We start from the raw sequence: 13,746 nt of genomic DNA on the forward strand, positions 1-13,746 counted from the left end.
ACGGCTGCAGCCCTGCGGGTACCTTGATTTCGGCCCAGCGGCACCGATTCTGGACTCCGGGCCTCCGGAACCGCGGTCAGCACCCCGGTTCCAGAACGTTTGTTACAGCCGCCGTGGGAAGCTTACGCACCGTGGAACACGCAGCCCCGCGCGCAGAGCCCCACACCCTGGCTCGGGGCCCGTGGCTGGCCGGGGCTCCACGTGGTGGCCCTGCTCTCGCTCGAACCTTCCTCCTGGGAGCAGCACGCTGGCGCGGGAACGTTCTCCTTGTTCAGAGGCAGCAGCTCGATAGGACAGGCGGAAACGTGTGAGGCCTGTAGGCACGGCTGCACGCGGTCACTTCCGCCCGAGGGTCACTGGCCAAAACCAGCCACGTGAGCAAACAGGAAGTTACCGGGCAGGAGAGTGCTCTGTTCCCCGGGGTAGACTCCAGGAAGGTACATGCACACCTGTCCCCCGGGACCCCTGTCTGGGGGACACGTCCGATTTGTGTGCTGGCGTGGGAACAGTTGGGAAGCCGCTGGCCAGTGACGCGGAGCCCAGTGCACGGTGCTTGCTCCCAGGGTCCTTGATCCCGAGGTCGGTGGGTGTCACGGCCCCACTCTGCCTGTCGGCTCGACTCTTCTGAGCTTCTGGCTGGAAGTTTCTAGGCGGGGCGGAAGCCTCACCTGCTCACCTCACATCTTCGGAGGAAAAGAGGGCTCATCCTGTGGGGTCTGGGGAGGGGAGAGGGTGGTTCCCCCAAAGCCCCGTTGGTCACAGCCCCGGGATGGGATGTGCAAACTGCAAACTAGCGTAAGCCCGTCGGGGTCCCGGTCCCTGGCCTTCAGACCACGTGGTTGACCTTGAAGGCTGAGGCCCAGCCAAGGGGTGAGACTCCCCCGCGAGGCTGGGAATCTATAACCTTCCCTCCCGTGGGGCGCCCGCCACACTGCGCCTCCCGCCCGCTGCAGAGCCAGTGGGGAAGGGGCAGGGCGTAGGCACCCCCTCCACGCCTCGGGCCGGGAAGCCCACCCGAGGCTGTGGAGGAGGAAGCCATTAGTCTGTGGACCCCGGGCCTCTGTGGGTGAGGGTTGTCTCCACCCTCAGTGTCCCCGTGAACCAGGGGCAGCCTCCCGGGGACCTGACGGCCACTGCAGATGGGGGCGCACGGTGCAGTGGGGCCGGGTCTCCGTGGGGTGATCGGTCCCAGGGCCCAGGCAGCAGGGGGCCGGGACAGACACCTGGAGAAGAACGGAGCCCGGGCCTGCACTGTGATTTCTGCCCGAGGGTCCCACAGTCCACGGAGCCCCCACCGTGATGCGGCCCCCCTCTCCCGGGAGGCTGATCCGACAGCATTGGGGCAGATGGCCCTCCTCGCACGCGGGCATTCTGGCCCCCGGCCGAGGTGGACTGAAGGTATGTGGCCTTGGGGGTCCCTGGGGGCGACTTTGAGGAGGGGACCCGGGGCTGAGAGGCTCAGAGAGGGCGTAAGACAGAGGCTGGCCCCTGCCCACCTTCCCACCGCAGCGAGCACCCCAGCCTCATGGAGCGGGGGTCCTCCGCACCCCTAGAACGTCTCCTGTCCAGCCTCACGCAGGCTGTTCCTTCCCCGTGTCCAGCCGCTAGCCGCCCCTCGGCCTCTGCGTGTCCACCGGCCCCTTCCTCCGGGGCGCGCTCTGGGGCACCGGTCACTCGCAGAGGGCTCTGCCAGACCCCCCCCGACTCACAGCCCACAGCCCCCTCCTGCTCGCCAGAGCCGGCTGCACCCCGCCTGTCTCTCTGCCTCAGTTTCCTCTTGGAGACAACAGGGACACGATGGCTCCTGTCTCGGGTATGGAGCAGCACGCGGGACTTGCTGGGTGCTCAGAGGGGCGCTGAGGTCGTGGTCGCCATCCTCGTTTCTGTGCGGAGCTGGGCACGGGGACGCAGGGCATGGACGGCAGAATCGGGGAACGGGAAACTCCTCTCGTTTATGAGCCAAAGAGGCTATAACCCTGTGCCCCGGATGGATGATTTGTGCTCACGTGTGGGTCCCACGGGGCCCGGTAGTGATGGCCCAGACAGCCCTGGGGGTCTCCTGCGGTGGCCTGAGGGACACCAGCCCCAGCGACCAGGTGGGGAGGAGGATGTGTCAGACCGTGGCGACGGGTGGCAGTCAGATCAGGTGAGGAAAGCCCCATCCCGGCCGCCGGCACCTGCTCCTGACTCTTTAGAGCTGGTGGGATGGGGTGTTTCCTGCCGGGTGCCTTCTCAGGGGTCCCTCGGCCCGCCCAGCGCTGCACCAAAGGCCGCTGGTGTCACCCCAAAGCCTCTTAACAGTGGTTATTGATGACCGGTGTAGACACCTGTGGGTCCCCTGTGGCCACATGCTGGGCCCAGGCCTGTGCTTACTGTGCGCGTATAACTCCGGGACCGAAGCCAGCAGAGGGGCTCTGAGGACGTGCAGCACGTCAGCTGGACCCCCCGGGGCCCCAGCACTGCCGTTCACGACCAGCGTCCTTCCCGAGCCTCAGTTTCCCCTCTGGCACGTTGGGGCCCTGCGGTGGATTCAAAAGGTCCGTCCTGAGTCACGTCCACCCAGAAGCTTGGCCTGTGACCTTATCGGGAGTAAGGGTCTTTGCTGGTGTCATCAAGATAGGGTTGGAAATGAAGTCATCCGGGACCAGGGCGGGCCCCAAATCCGGTGACAGGCGCGCTTACCAGAGACCGGAGGGGACGGGCACGTGGACACGCGGGGAGAGGCCACGTAAAGAAAGAGGCAGAGGTTGTTGTGACGTGGCCAGGAGCCCCCGGAGCTGGAAGCTGCGGGGAGGGATCCTCCCCGGGAGCCTCCAGAGGGAGCGCGTGCGGCCCTGGAACGCAGACGTGGGGCTTTCGGCCTCCGGAACTGCGGGAACGTAACGTCGCACGTGAAGCCCCCCGTTTGTGGGGCTGTGCCGGGCAGTCCCAGCACAAGGGCCGTGGGGTCGCGCTGCCCGCACCGGGCACACGGGGGCAGGAGATGGGCCCGGCCCCTCCACCCCCGCCCGTGTCTTTCCAAAGTCCCTTTCCCGGACGCCCGGGAAACAGGTGCACCTCTGGGGGTTGGTGGGAGTCTATTTCGGTGTGCCGGGAAGGGGTTGGCCCTGCCCTTCCTCGGGCATGCGGATGGCAGCTGCCACGTGACCTCCTGGAGAGTCCGTGCGGAGACGTGCCGGCCCCAGAGACTCTTCTGCTGGTTCAGCCGCGGCCCGCAGCCTCGCCCGGTGCCGGTCCCCGGAGAGGAGGCCACGCTCCATGGGGATGCCGGGAGGAGACACAGGTAAAGCTGGCAACTGCCCTTTTGGCCGAGACCTTCCGGGCGGAGGGGAAAGCTTGAGCCCCACAAGCAAGCTCTGGGGGGTCTGACACGAAGGGAGGCGGTCTAACGGAGCGCCGCTGTTTGTGAACGTGGTGAGGGCCAGCACTTGTGAGCGCCGACTGTATGCCAGGCTTTGGGGACTTTCCGTGACGGCGTCTTGATGACAGCCCTGTGCAGTGACCCATCTCACAGACGAACAGGCCGAAACCCGGGGAAAGGGAGCTTGGACCCCCAGGAACAGAGGGAGGCGGGGATGTACCAGGAAGAGCTTCTGAAGCCCGGGCGGTGGGGGGAGGGGGTGCAGGGCCTGCCTCCCGCAGGTGCCTCGCCTCACGGGGCCTCTGTCTGGGCACGAGTGGGCACCTCATGTCCGGGCGGCTGGGACAGATCCTTCCCCTCACTGGTTCTTCCTGCAGAGTAGGGGCCGGGACCCCCTCACCCCTATCTCCCCGTCCTCGCCTCACACTCTGGGGTAGCTCTGGGGCAGCGTGGCCCGGAAGCTGACCGGTGAGACCCAAGCCCCTCTGGCCTGGCCTTGCTGCGCCCTGGACAGGGCACTTGGCCGCTCCCGGGGGCGCCCCAGCGACCCCCCCCCCCCCCGTAACCTGAGGTTGATTGTGGCTGCCCTGCCCGAGGTGTCGTGAGCGGACACCGCGGACATTTGACACTCGTTTCCCCGAAGCTTGTGGCTTCGCCCCCACTGGCCGTGCTTACGGCACCAGCTGGCTTGGGGTCAGGTGACGTCCCCCCGGCCTGGCGGGTGTGCCGGATTGTTCTGAAATCCCCAGTAGATCCCAGGAGCCCAGGCATGTGACCACGATGTGCGTTTCTCCAGTGGAATTTCCATGCTGACGCGGGATGGGTCTCCCTGCGCAGCCGGACACACCGTGTCCTTCACATCGGACGGTGGGCGGGGACGCTGGTGGCGAAGGGCGAACAGGGGTCATGAAAGATGGCCCAGACCCTGTGCAGTAGGGACCACTGTTCCCGGTTCACGGATGAAGAAATGGCATCTTGTGATAAAAATTGCAGTAAAGGAAATGTGATTCTATTTATGTAAGATTATAGTAAAAGCTAAAAACTAAAAATGCTGTGGATCCCTTAGGAAAAAAAAAATCAGGCTAAATCTCTGTGCTCTCAGATGAAGCGGTGCTTTCTTAGAAACGACAGCACGGACACAGCCAAAGAAAACGCAAATAAATTGGATGTCGTCAAAATTAAACATTCTCATCCCACGAAGAACATTATGAGGAAGATGAAAACAGCTTGCAAATCTGGAGACGGCCGTCGCCAGTGTTGTATGTGATCAAGGACTTATGTGTGGAACGTGCACACAACCCTTATAGCTCGGGTCTCCAGAAAGCACATTAAATGGACGAAGGGTCTGAAAAGACGCTTCTCCGCAAGAGATTTTCAAGTCTGAACAAGCACACGAAAGGTGTTCAACGTCACTAGTCGTGGGTATGGGCAGCTCCCACCTGCTCAGTGGCCGTGGTCGGAAAAACAAGGATGTGGGGACTCTGGAGGCTCGCCCCCTGCGGCTGGTAGGGATGGGAAACGGCAGAGCCATTTAGCCAAAGTTCTGGCGGGTCCTCAGATGGCTAAACACGGAGTCACCGTGTGAATGGCCACTTCCCAATTCAGACGTACCCAAGGGAAATGGACTCACATGTCCACACAAAGGAGATCGTGCCCGAATGGTCACAGCAGGCCGGAAAGTGGGAGCAACCCTAGAGCCCATCGACTGGCAGGTGGATGCGTTCGTGGGATGGAACGTTAGTGGCCGCTAAGAGCCTTCGGCCCTGACTCACGCTCCAGTGCGGATGAACCGTGGAAGCCAATCTGTAGAGACAGAAAGTCAATTATCAGTTGTCAGGGGCTGGGACAGAGGAGGGATGGGGGGTGACGGAAATGGGCGGGGGAGTCTTTTTGGGGCGATGAAAATGTGCTAAAATTGATTGTGGCGACCGACACCCTACTCTGTGAAAACAGATGATGCCTGAACAACACAGGTTTGAACCGAGCGGGTCCACTTATACGTGGATTTTTTTCAGCAAATATACATACAACACAGGAAATGTGTTTTGTCTTCCTTATGATGATATTTATTTTTTTTTTAATTTTTTTAACGCTTATTTATTATCGAGAGAAAGGGACAGAGCATGAGCAGGGGAGGAGCAGAGAGGGGGAGACACAGAATCCGAAGCAGGCTCCAGGCTCCGAGCTGTCAGCACAGAGCCCGACACGGGCTCAAACCTGAGATCATGACCTGTGCTGAAGTTGGACGCTTAACCGACTGAGCCACCCAGGCGCCCCCCCGATGATTTTTTTTTTTTAATTTTTTTTTCAACGTTTATTTATTTTTGGGACAGAGAGAGACAGAGCATGAACGGGGGAGGGGCAGAGAGAGAGGGAGACACAGAATCGGAAGCAGGCTCCAGGCTCCGAGCCATCAGCCCAGAGCCCGACGCGGGGCTCGAACTCACGGACCGCGAGATCGTGACCTGTGCTGAAGTCGGACGCTTAACTGACTGAGCCACCCAGGCGCCTCCCGATGATATTTTTAATAGCATTTTCTTTCCCCTAGCTTACGCTATTGTAAAACCCCAGCATATAGTACACGTAACATACAAAATACATGTTAATCGACTGTTTCCGTTGTCCGTAGGCTCTGGTCAATAGGAGGCTAGTAGTCGTTAAGGTTTTGGGGACTCAAAAGTTATGCTTGGATTTTCAACTGCATTAGGGGTGGTTGGTGCCTCCGACCCCGTGTTGTTCAAGGGTCACCTTTACACCAATAATCATAAAGTTGTGCATTTTAGGCAGGTGAGTTGTGTGGCATGTGAATTGTAGCTCAATAAAACTTTTGTTTGAAGTGGATGCGGGGCACCTTCTGGAGAGCGGCGCGGGCCCTGGGCGCGTGCTCAGGGTATTGTTTTGAAGAGAGTGCGTCTGGGACACGAGGGCAAGGCATCGGTTCTGTCCCGAGAAGATTACGTTGTTGTATCATATCGTATCCTAGGTCGTAGCATGTCGCACGTCCTAGGTGTGCGTGAGTGTGTGTGTGTGTGTGTGTGTGTGTGTGTGTGTGTGTGTGTGAACGTATACGGATAACGTCTTGTTTGCGGCTCACGGGACTGCCTGCTGGGATGGTCACGGTGGCTAATGTCAGCGTAGAAGGTTAGCAGGGATTGTAATTCTTCTTCAACTTCTGTGTGCTGTTTGGGTCACCAAAAAGAAGGTATTTTTGTTGTCGAAACCTAAGGAATTGTGGTCTTGGGGGGTGGGCAGTGGCTCCGGGATGGGCTCCCACGCAGCACCATGTGACATCAGAAGGCCACACGTCTGGGCCCGTCCGGGTGGAGCAGGGGCCCATCACCGCGGACGGGCTGTGTGACCGGGCATTGGTGATCCTGGTGCGCCTGAGCTCAGAGGCGGGTGGGGTCTGTGGCTGTTGGTTTGTGCACTGGACCCTGTCAGTGCGTGTGAAATGCCCCGGGAGACGTCGGGGTGATGGGCGGTGTGGTGTGTGTGTCGAACTGATGTCCTGCACGTCTCAGCTTTCCCTGGGCCCCAGGCCAGCACTCTGGATGCCTGGTTTTAATTAGACTCAGGACATGCTTCCCCTGCCACGGCCCTTCCGTGGCCCAGCGAGCAGGAGGAAAGCACAGAGGGGCCCGCACGTGAGTGGGGGAAGGGCCGGAGGAGGACAAACCAGTCCTGTGACCGCCCCCCTCCCCGTTCCAGCTACAGCCGTGTGATCTTCCCAAGCTGCTGAGCATCTCTGAGCCCCAGGCTCCTTATCTGCAGAGTGGGGTGGTCACAGCTCTCGGGCCCACACCGGACGGGGGGCATCGTCACGCCCTGAACCCGCCCGCGTCTGCTCCTATGCCGTTACAGCCCCCAAATCACGGGAGGCTGAAGTTTGCCTCTGCCCGCTTGTAGGTCAGCGCTGGTGGTCGCCCCCCCCCACCCCATGACTCCAAGGGGACCCCCAACCTCACCCCCAGACGCCCGCCCCACTGGGCAGATGTGTCTCAGGGGCTCCCATGAGCGTCTGGTGTTATCCTCCCCAGGCCCTGGCGGTCCCACGGAGGAAGGAGGGAGGGCACGGAGGCCTGGAGGGGCACGGCTGCCCAGCAGAGGTGAGAACGGGGGCCCACAAGCCCCGGCCAGACGTCCCGCAGGCTCCCCGCCCCTCCAGGCTCACCCCTGCGTCCTGGTGGCCTGGGGTATCTGGTGTGGTCGGATTCCCCGGCCACGATTTTCAGATGCAGACTGAGACCCTTTATCACCAACACAGACCACTAAACAGGCTGGTAATGCTCACGTTTCCTGGAGAAAAGTGACATCGCCCAGCGGGCCCCTCGCTGCCCTGGACGCTCGCCGTGGACGGGGGAGGTGCCGCACGAGCCCCGAGGAGCAGGTCGGGGGAATTTTAACTTGAACTCTGGCGTGGACCCCGCAATGTGCTGTGGGTTTTGGGGGCTCGGGCACCAGTAGCTGCTTTTGGACGCGGGGATCAGGGTCTCCACGCACCATGCGAGCGTCTGGAGGGCCTGGGATGGGGACGGCCAGGCCGGGCACTGGGGAGGGGCAGGAAGGGACTAAAGACCCCGAGTAAGGGCTGCCGGCTGGCAGGGAGGAACGCAGAGGCCCCGAATCCCACCTGGGCAGAGGAGGGTCCTTCTGGGCCTGTCGGGAGCCGCAGCCGGGTCTGGAGGTTAATCGGGTGCTTGTTCCAAGCGCCGTGAGCCGCCCCGTCCCCAGGCTGCTCGGTGTCGGCAAAGACGGTGACGCTGGGAAGCAGGTTTGAGGAGCAGGGGCCCCGTGGAGGCAGACTCGACTGTCCTTCTGGAAGGCCACACACACCTGCCAGGTCCCTCGCGCGCCTCCCCCCAGCATGGCGCGGTGGGCAGGGGAGACCTGGGTCCAGTCCCGGCCTGGGCAAGTGGCTTCGCCGCTCGGAACCTCTGTCTGTCCATCTGTAAAGCTGCCACCAGAGGCCAGTTCCCAGTTGTGTGAATGAAGTGACGACTGGAGGAGAGGTGGCCGGTGCTCAGTGGGCCTCAGGAAATGGGCGGTGTCCTCCTGGGACACAGACAGGGAGGCGAGGTCAAGGGGGGACAGAGACCTCTCAGACCCCTGTGGCCACCCCTGCCGGATCCAAAGCCAAGGGCGCTCCCAGGGGCTTGGACTCGCCGACGGGGTCCCGTGGCAGCTGGCCCGGCAGGAGGGCCTCGGCCCTCACAGACCTCGGTGGGAGGCCACAGCTCGGGCCGGAGGTCACGTGGCCCGCGTTCCTGTCTCAGCTGTCCCCCGTCCCCGTATCCTGCTCTGGGAGCCGATCCAGGACGGAAACCACCGAATGCAGCGCCTGGCACTTAGCCCGGGGAACGGGAACCGAAAGATGATGTCACACACGTCATTGTCACCCGTGCTGATGCCCCGTGCAGTGCTTTGAGTCATCGGATACGTGTCCTGTTCCCGTTAGATTTGAGGAACGTTTACTGGGGCATATGCCGGGTACTGGACCCTGGGTGTACGTTCCGACCCAGACAGAGTCGCTTACTGCTCTAGAGGTGACCACCCTGGCCTGTGGCCATGTGACCGGAGGGTCAAGCGCCGGCCTGGGGGCCTGGAGACCCCAGCCCTGCGCCCGGCCTGCCCAGACTCTGTGTGACCTGGGCGGGGCCCGCCCCTCTCTGCCATTGGCCGTTCCCCCTGGGCCTGTGTGGGGACAGGACGGGCCCAGATGCCCTGACCTTCCGGAATGCCACCCGTGAGGTCCTCAGATGCCTCTCCGGTCAGGAGGAGCCGCTCTTCCAGCAATGAAATAATACCCTCGGGGACGTGGGTGGAGAGGCCTCCTGGACCAGCTGCTTGGAGCGTGGAGCATCTGGGAATTGCCAGGAGCCCCGGCTGAGGCCTGTGGGAGGCCCTGTGGCCAGCCTGAGCTTCCGGGGGCTGCTCACGGCCGCGTTGCCCCCCGCTTCTGCCTCGGGAAGGAGCCCCCCCCCCATGGGCCAGCCCTGCCCCGTCTCCCTCCTCAGAAAGCCTGGCGGGGGGGTGGGGGTGGGGGTGGCGGGTAACATCATCGTCCCCCTGCGGATGGAAAACAGGCTCGGGGGGGTGGGGCACCAGCACATCCCAGGCCTGGCTTCCGGCTCTTTCCACCCGTGGCGATGGCGGATTTGTTTCCTGGGGATGCAGTAACAAAGTCCCACCGACTGGGGCTTGTCCAGCAGATGTCGGCTCACATTCTGGAGGGGGGGGGGGGGGCCTGAGATCAAGGTGTCGCCGGGGTGGGGTCCTTCCGAGGGCCGTGAGGGAAGGATCTCTCCTCGGCTTGCGGACAGTTGTCCTGTCTCTGTGTCTGCACGTGGTCCCCTCTGTGTCCTGATGTCCACTGTGCATAAGGACAGTCGTGTTGGAGCAGGGCCACCCGATGATCTCACTTTAGCTTGACCACTTGTGTAAACACCTTGCCTCCAAGTCAGGTCATATTCTGAGGCGCTGGGGGCTAGGGGGTCAACGTATGAATCGGGGGGGACACAATTCAGCTGTCACAGATGGGCTCTTTCTGTGGCCCCTGGGACCCCCCCTTTTGATCACACACACTCTCTGCAGGGAGGGAGGGAGACAGGGCCGGCTTTTCGTCCCTCCCCCCATCAAGTATGAGGCTCATTCCAGGCTCCGTGGGGCTGCCTGGTGTCCCCCCCCCCCAGGCTGTGTGTGGCTGAGAGTGACTTTGTGGGAATGTGCTCCCATCTCTGGGCAGGAAGAACCACGGGGCAGCAGGGGTCTGAGCTCCGTCCGCCGGGGTCCAGACGCCGAGCTGCTGTCGCTCTGGCGGAGAGTGATCTCTGACCCCTGGCCTCCCTGGGTCTGGCGGGGTTGACCCTGTGCAGCTCCCCCAACCTACCCAAAGGGCCCACAGCAGTGCCCTGGGAGCAAGGGGCCCCCGTCGGGCGGGGTGGCCCAGGATTCACACCCACACCCAGGCCTCCTGGACGGGGAGCGTGACCCAGGCGGTCTGAGGTGAACTGGGTCCTCTGTTCCCCCAGCCCCGTGCTGGCCTTTAGGGCCCCGGAGAGAGACGGGAGCCCCCAGTGGGGTCTCCAGCAGAGGCGGCCAGAGGTTCACTGGCCGTTTTGGAGAGGAGATGTCGCTTGTTCCAGGTGGCAGTCGGTGGCCCAGGGGGACCCCCCTGCTGCGGCATCGAGAGGAGCCAGTGCCCAGAGCGCCCCCCAGGGCGTGGGGCTCAGCACGCGGGCTCCCCGTGAGCGCGTTGTGGGTACAGAGGAGGCCTGAGAGGTCAGTCGTCTTCGCAGGTGAAGGGGCAGGAGCCACGCTCCCAGGAGACGGTGTGGCGGGGGCCGGGGCTGGTGCTGGGGCCGTCGAGGACAACTTTGGGAAAGGGTCTGGGGTCAGCAAGCAGTGGGGGAGAAGTCAGGGAACCAGGTGGGCGCGGGGCGTGGAGGCGTGGGGGTCCCTCGGGGACATGGGTCCTATGGGCTGTGGGCAGGGTATTGAGCAGGTCAGGGACCCGAGCAAAGGACCTGACCTTGCTGGTGCTCAAGGCCGCCTTCCCTGGTCCTGCCACCTTGCCGGAGCTTGTCCTGGGGGCTCTGCTGTCCGGGCTATCCCCTTGCTGTGAGCCCGTGGGCTCAAGGGGACAGTCTCCCACCAGGTCCAAATGGGGACCTCCCGAGACACTTGGGACTTTGGAGCCAGGGTAGGTTGGCGGGAGGAGGGCAGACCGGGGATTGAATCTTGACTCCACCCTTCCTGGCTGTGTGGCCTTGGGCTGGTTAGCTTACCTCTCTGAGCTTGGTTTCTCACTCTGCCAAAAGGGCACAAGAGTGTCTACCCCAGGGTGGCAGAAAGGACTCCAGACAAGGTCATGCCAGACTTTGGGCATTTCCTTCCCTGAATCAAAGCAGCCAGCACATCCTCGTGGGACTCGGGCCGTGGAGGGAGGGACGTTCCTGTGTCTGGAGAGGTCTGGAGTGAGCCTCAGGCCGGCTGTGTGCAGAGGGGGGAGGCACGCCATGTCGGGACTTGGCAGGGGATTCTGGGGGTCTGGCTGTGGTTTTCTGTGGCCGAATAACACGCCGCCCCAAATCTTCAGCACCGAACGTGCATTCTGGGACATTCACGGGTTCCGAGGGTCGGAAATCCAGAAAGGGCACGGCAGGGGCGTTTTCTGTCCTCCCCACGATGTCTGTGGTTTCTCCTGGGAAGACGTAAAGACTGGGGGTGACCCGAGAGCTGGGGATGACGGAGCCCCTGGAGGCGTCGTGGCCCACGTGGCTGGTGGCCAGAACACCTTCACGTGCATGCTGCGTGCGATCCCTCTGTATTTGGGGTGGTCGTGCTTCCTCACAGCGTGGCCTCTGGGCTCCAAGAAGGAGCGTCCTTAAAAGCAAGTTTGTGGCGTGATGATCTGGCCTGGAAGCCACGTGGAGTTGTTTCCATCACATTGTTGGCCGAGGCTGTCCCCAGATGTCCACCCGTGTTCCAGGGGAGGGGTCTCCCACCCCGACACTTAGTGGGAGATGTGGTAAAGCCACATTGGAGAAGAGCTTTGTGGGACGGGCATCTGCCTCCAGGAACTGCTCGGAGCGGTGAGCGTCCAGACCTCCAGAAGGAGGGGTGGTCACATCGCCGGATGCCCAGGCACGCGGCGTGCAGGTGGAGACGGGCACCTGTCCCAAAATGTTGCAGTTCAGTGTGGTGTGTGTTGATTCGTCCTATTTCTCGAACGCCTAGCAGGTGCCAGGCGCTGGGCTGGGTGCGGGGCCCCCGAGGGTGAAGGGGACGTTCAGCGCAGTGAGGTGAACAGGAGAGGAGGTTCGGCTCAGCCACCCAGCAGACACTTATCGCCGTGTCCCCGGCCCTGAGCGGGGCCCAGGGGACCCCCGGTGGCTCTGCCCCCAGACGTCACGGTGTCGGGCAGAAGTTGGCCGGGAGTGTACAGCACTTTCACATGCTCAGTTCTGCCTGCGAATGTTTGTGCTGAGCCCACGTCCCCGTCCTAGAACCCGGCCAAGCAGAGCTGATTGCTGCCGGCCGAGTGCAGTCTGGTCCTGGGGCAGGTCAAGGGCTCGGGTGGGCGCACTCAGCCCCACAGAGAAACCAGAGGCCACATCTGTGGGGAACCGGCCGAGGGCCAGGTCACTCCCGGGGGGGTGGAGGCAACAGCTTCCCACGAGGTGGCATCCCCAGGGGGACAGGGGTCCCTGCGGTCCGATGGTGTGAGTATCGAAACGGGCCTGCGGGTGGCTGCTACGGGAGTTCAGGCGTCTGGTGCAACGAGCTTCTGGGTGGGGTGTTTCTGTCCCCCAACCCTGTGCCCTGGAGTGCAGACCGCTGGGGGCGGGAACTGCCGGGGCCCCGGCCCAGCCCCGAGCTCGGCAGGGAGCAGGTACCCGCAGCGTCTTCGCTGGTGCTGGTGGAGGACTGGATGAATGACTTCCTGGAAGGGTCAGACCGGATCGCCCCTCTGGCCCGTCTGGGGAGCCTGCTTGCTGGGCCCAGGCTGCCGACGGCCTCGGAGAGAACGGCCAGCTCCGTGATTATAATTAGCAGTCGGCCCGTAAGTAGGTTAGCGAAGGGAGTGCTCCCGTGTGATTTGAAGTGATTTTCCGACACGCAGCACTGGGGAGGGCGGCGGGAGAGAGCGGGACCTACTCCTGACCTGAGGCACAGCCTGTAAAAGAGCGTTCTGAGGGCAGGGCAGACAGACCCTCCGGGGCACGGGGGTGGGGGCGTCATTAACTCTGTACTTAGAAAACCAGCGCCAAGAAACACGCGTGCCGGAGGGGTGCGCAAGCCACAGGGATGCTTATGGCCACGTGGGGCGTGTGGGAGCCATCTCCTCCGAACCCGGCCCAAGGGACACACACTTCTCAGACTTGGCCCCTGGCCCTGGGGGCCTTCCACGCGGGGGGAGGCGGGCACACAGGCCGACGGGCGGGGGCCACCCAGCGCGGTCGGGACTGTGATGGAAATGAGCACGGTGACGTGCCCTTGCTGAAGACCCAGAAGGCACCTGCCTACCTCGTGTCACCTCCTCCCAGAAGTTCTCCTTGATTGCACACAGGTCCATGCCCCCTGTGTGCCTGGGACCCACCCTGGGCGTATCGGAGTCTCAGGAGTGGGTGTGCATGCATGGTTTATGAGGCTATTCGATATTAGAACACAGTCACGCAGTTTGGAACCCCGGCCGGTGGTTTGCAGGATGCAAACAGCAGAGGGGAGAGCACAGCGAAGCCATCACGGCTGGCGGGGCCGTGGGGTCCAGTCAGAACCGGAGCGCACAGGGTCCCACGTCCTGTACTGAGGTGCGTGTCCGTCCGGAGCAAACCCTGCACCAGATGACCAGGGACTGTGGGTCTTTGGCCCCGCCAGGCACAGCC

General features: G+C 62.7%; 1 protein-coding gene across 1 annotated transcript in view; it reads left to right on the plus strand.

The window, feature by feature from the left end:
* Positions 1 to 4,785: 4,785 nt before the first annotated feature.
* The window catches only part of ABLIM2 (actin binding LIM protein family member 2), a 115,669-nt gene continuing 106,708 nt past the window's right edge, over positions 4,786 to 13,746 (plus strand). The window contains exons 1-3 of the mRNA XM_047091289.1: positions 4,786 to 4,866; positions 6,640 to 6,760; positions 12,694 to 12,811. Coding sequence (XP_046947245.1) covers positions 4,786 to 4,866; positions 6,640 to 6,760; positions 12,694 to 12,811 — 320 coding nt within the window. The remainder of the gene's footprint in view (positions 4,867 to 6,639; positions 6,761 to 12,693; positions 12,812 to 13,746) is intronic.

Source organism: Lynx rufus, unplaced genomic scaffold (assembly GCF_022079265.1).
Source record: "Lynx rufus isolate CCGP_SWC_20201006 ecotype Redwood Valley unplaced genomic scaffold, mLynRuf1.p SCAF_3, whole genome shotgun sequence".
NCBI lineage: Eukaryota > Metazoa > Chordata > Mammalia > Carnivora > Felidae > Lynx > Lynx rufus.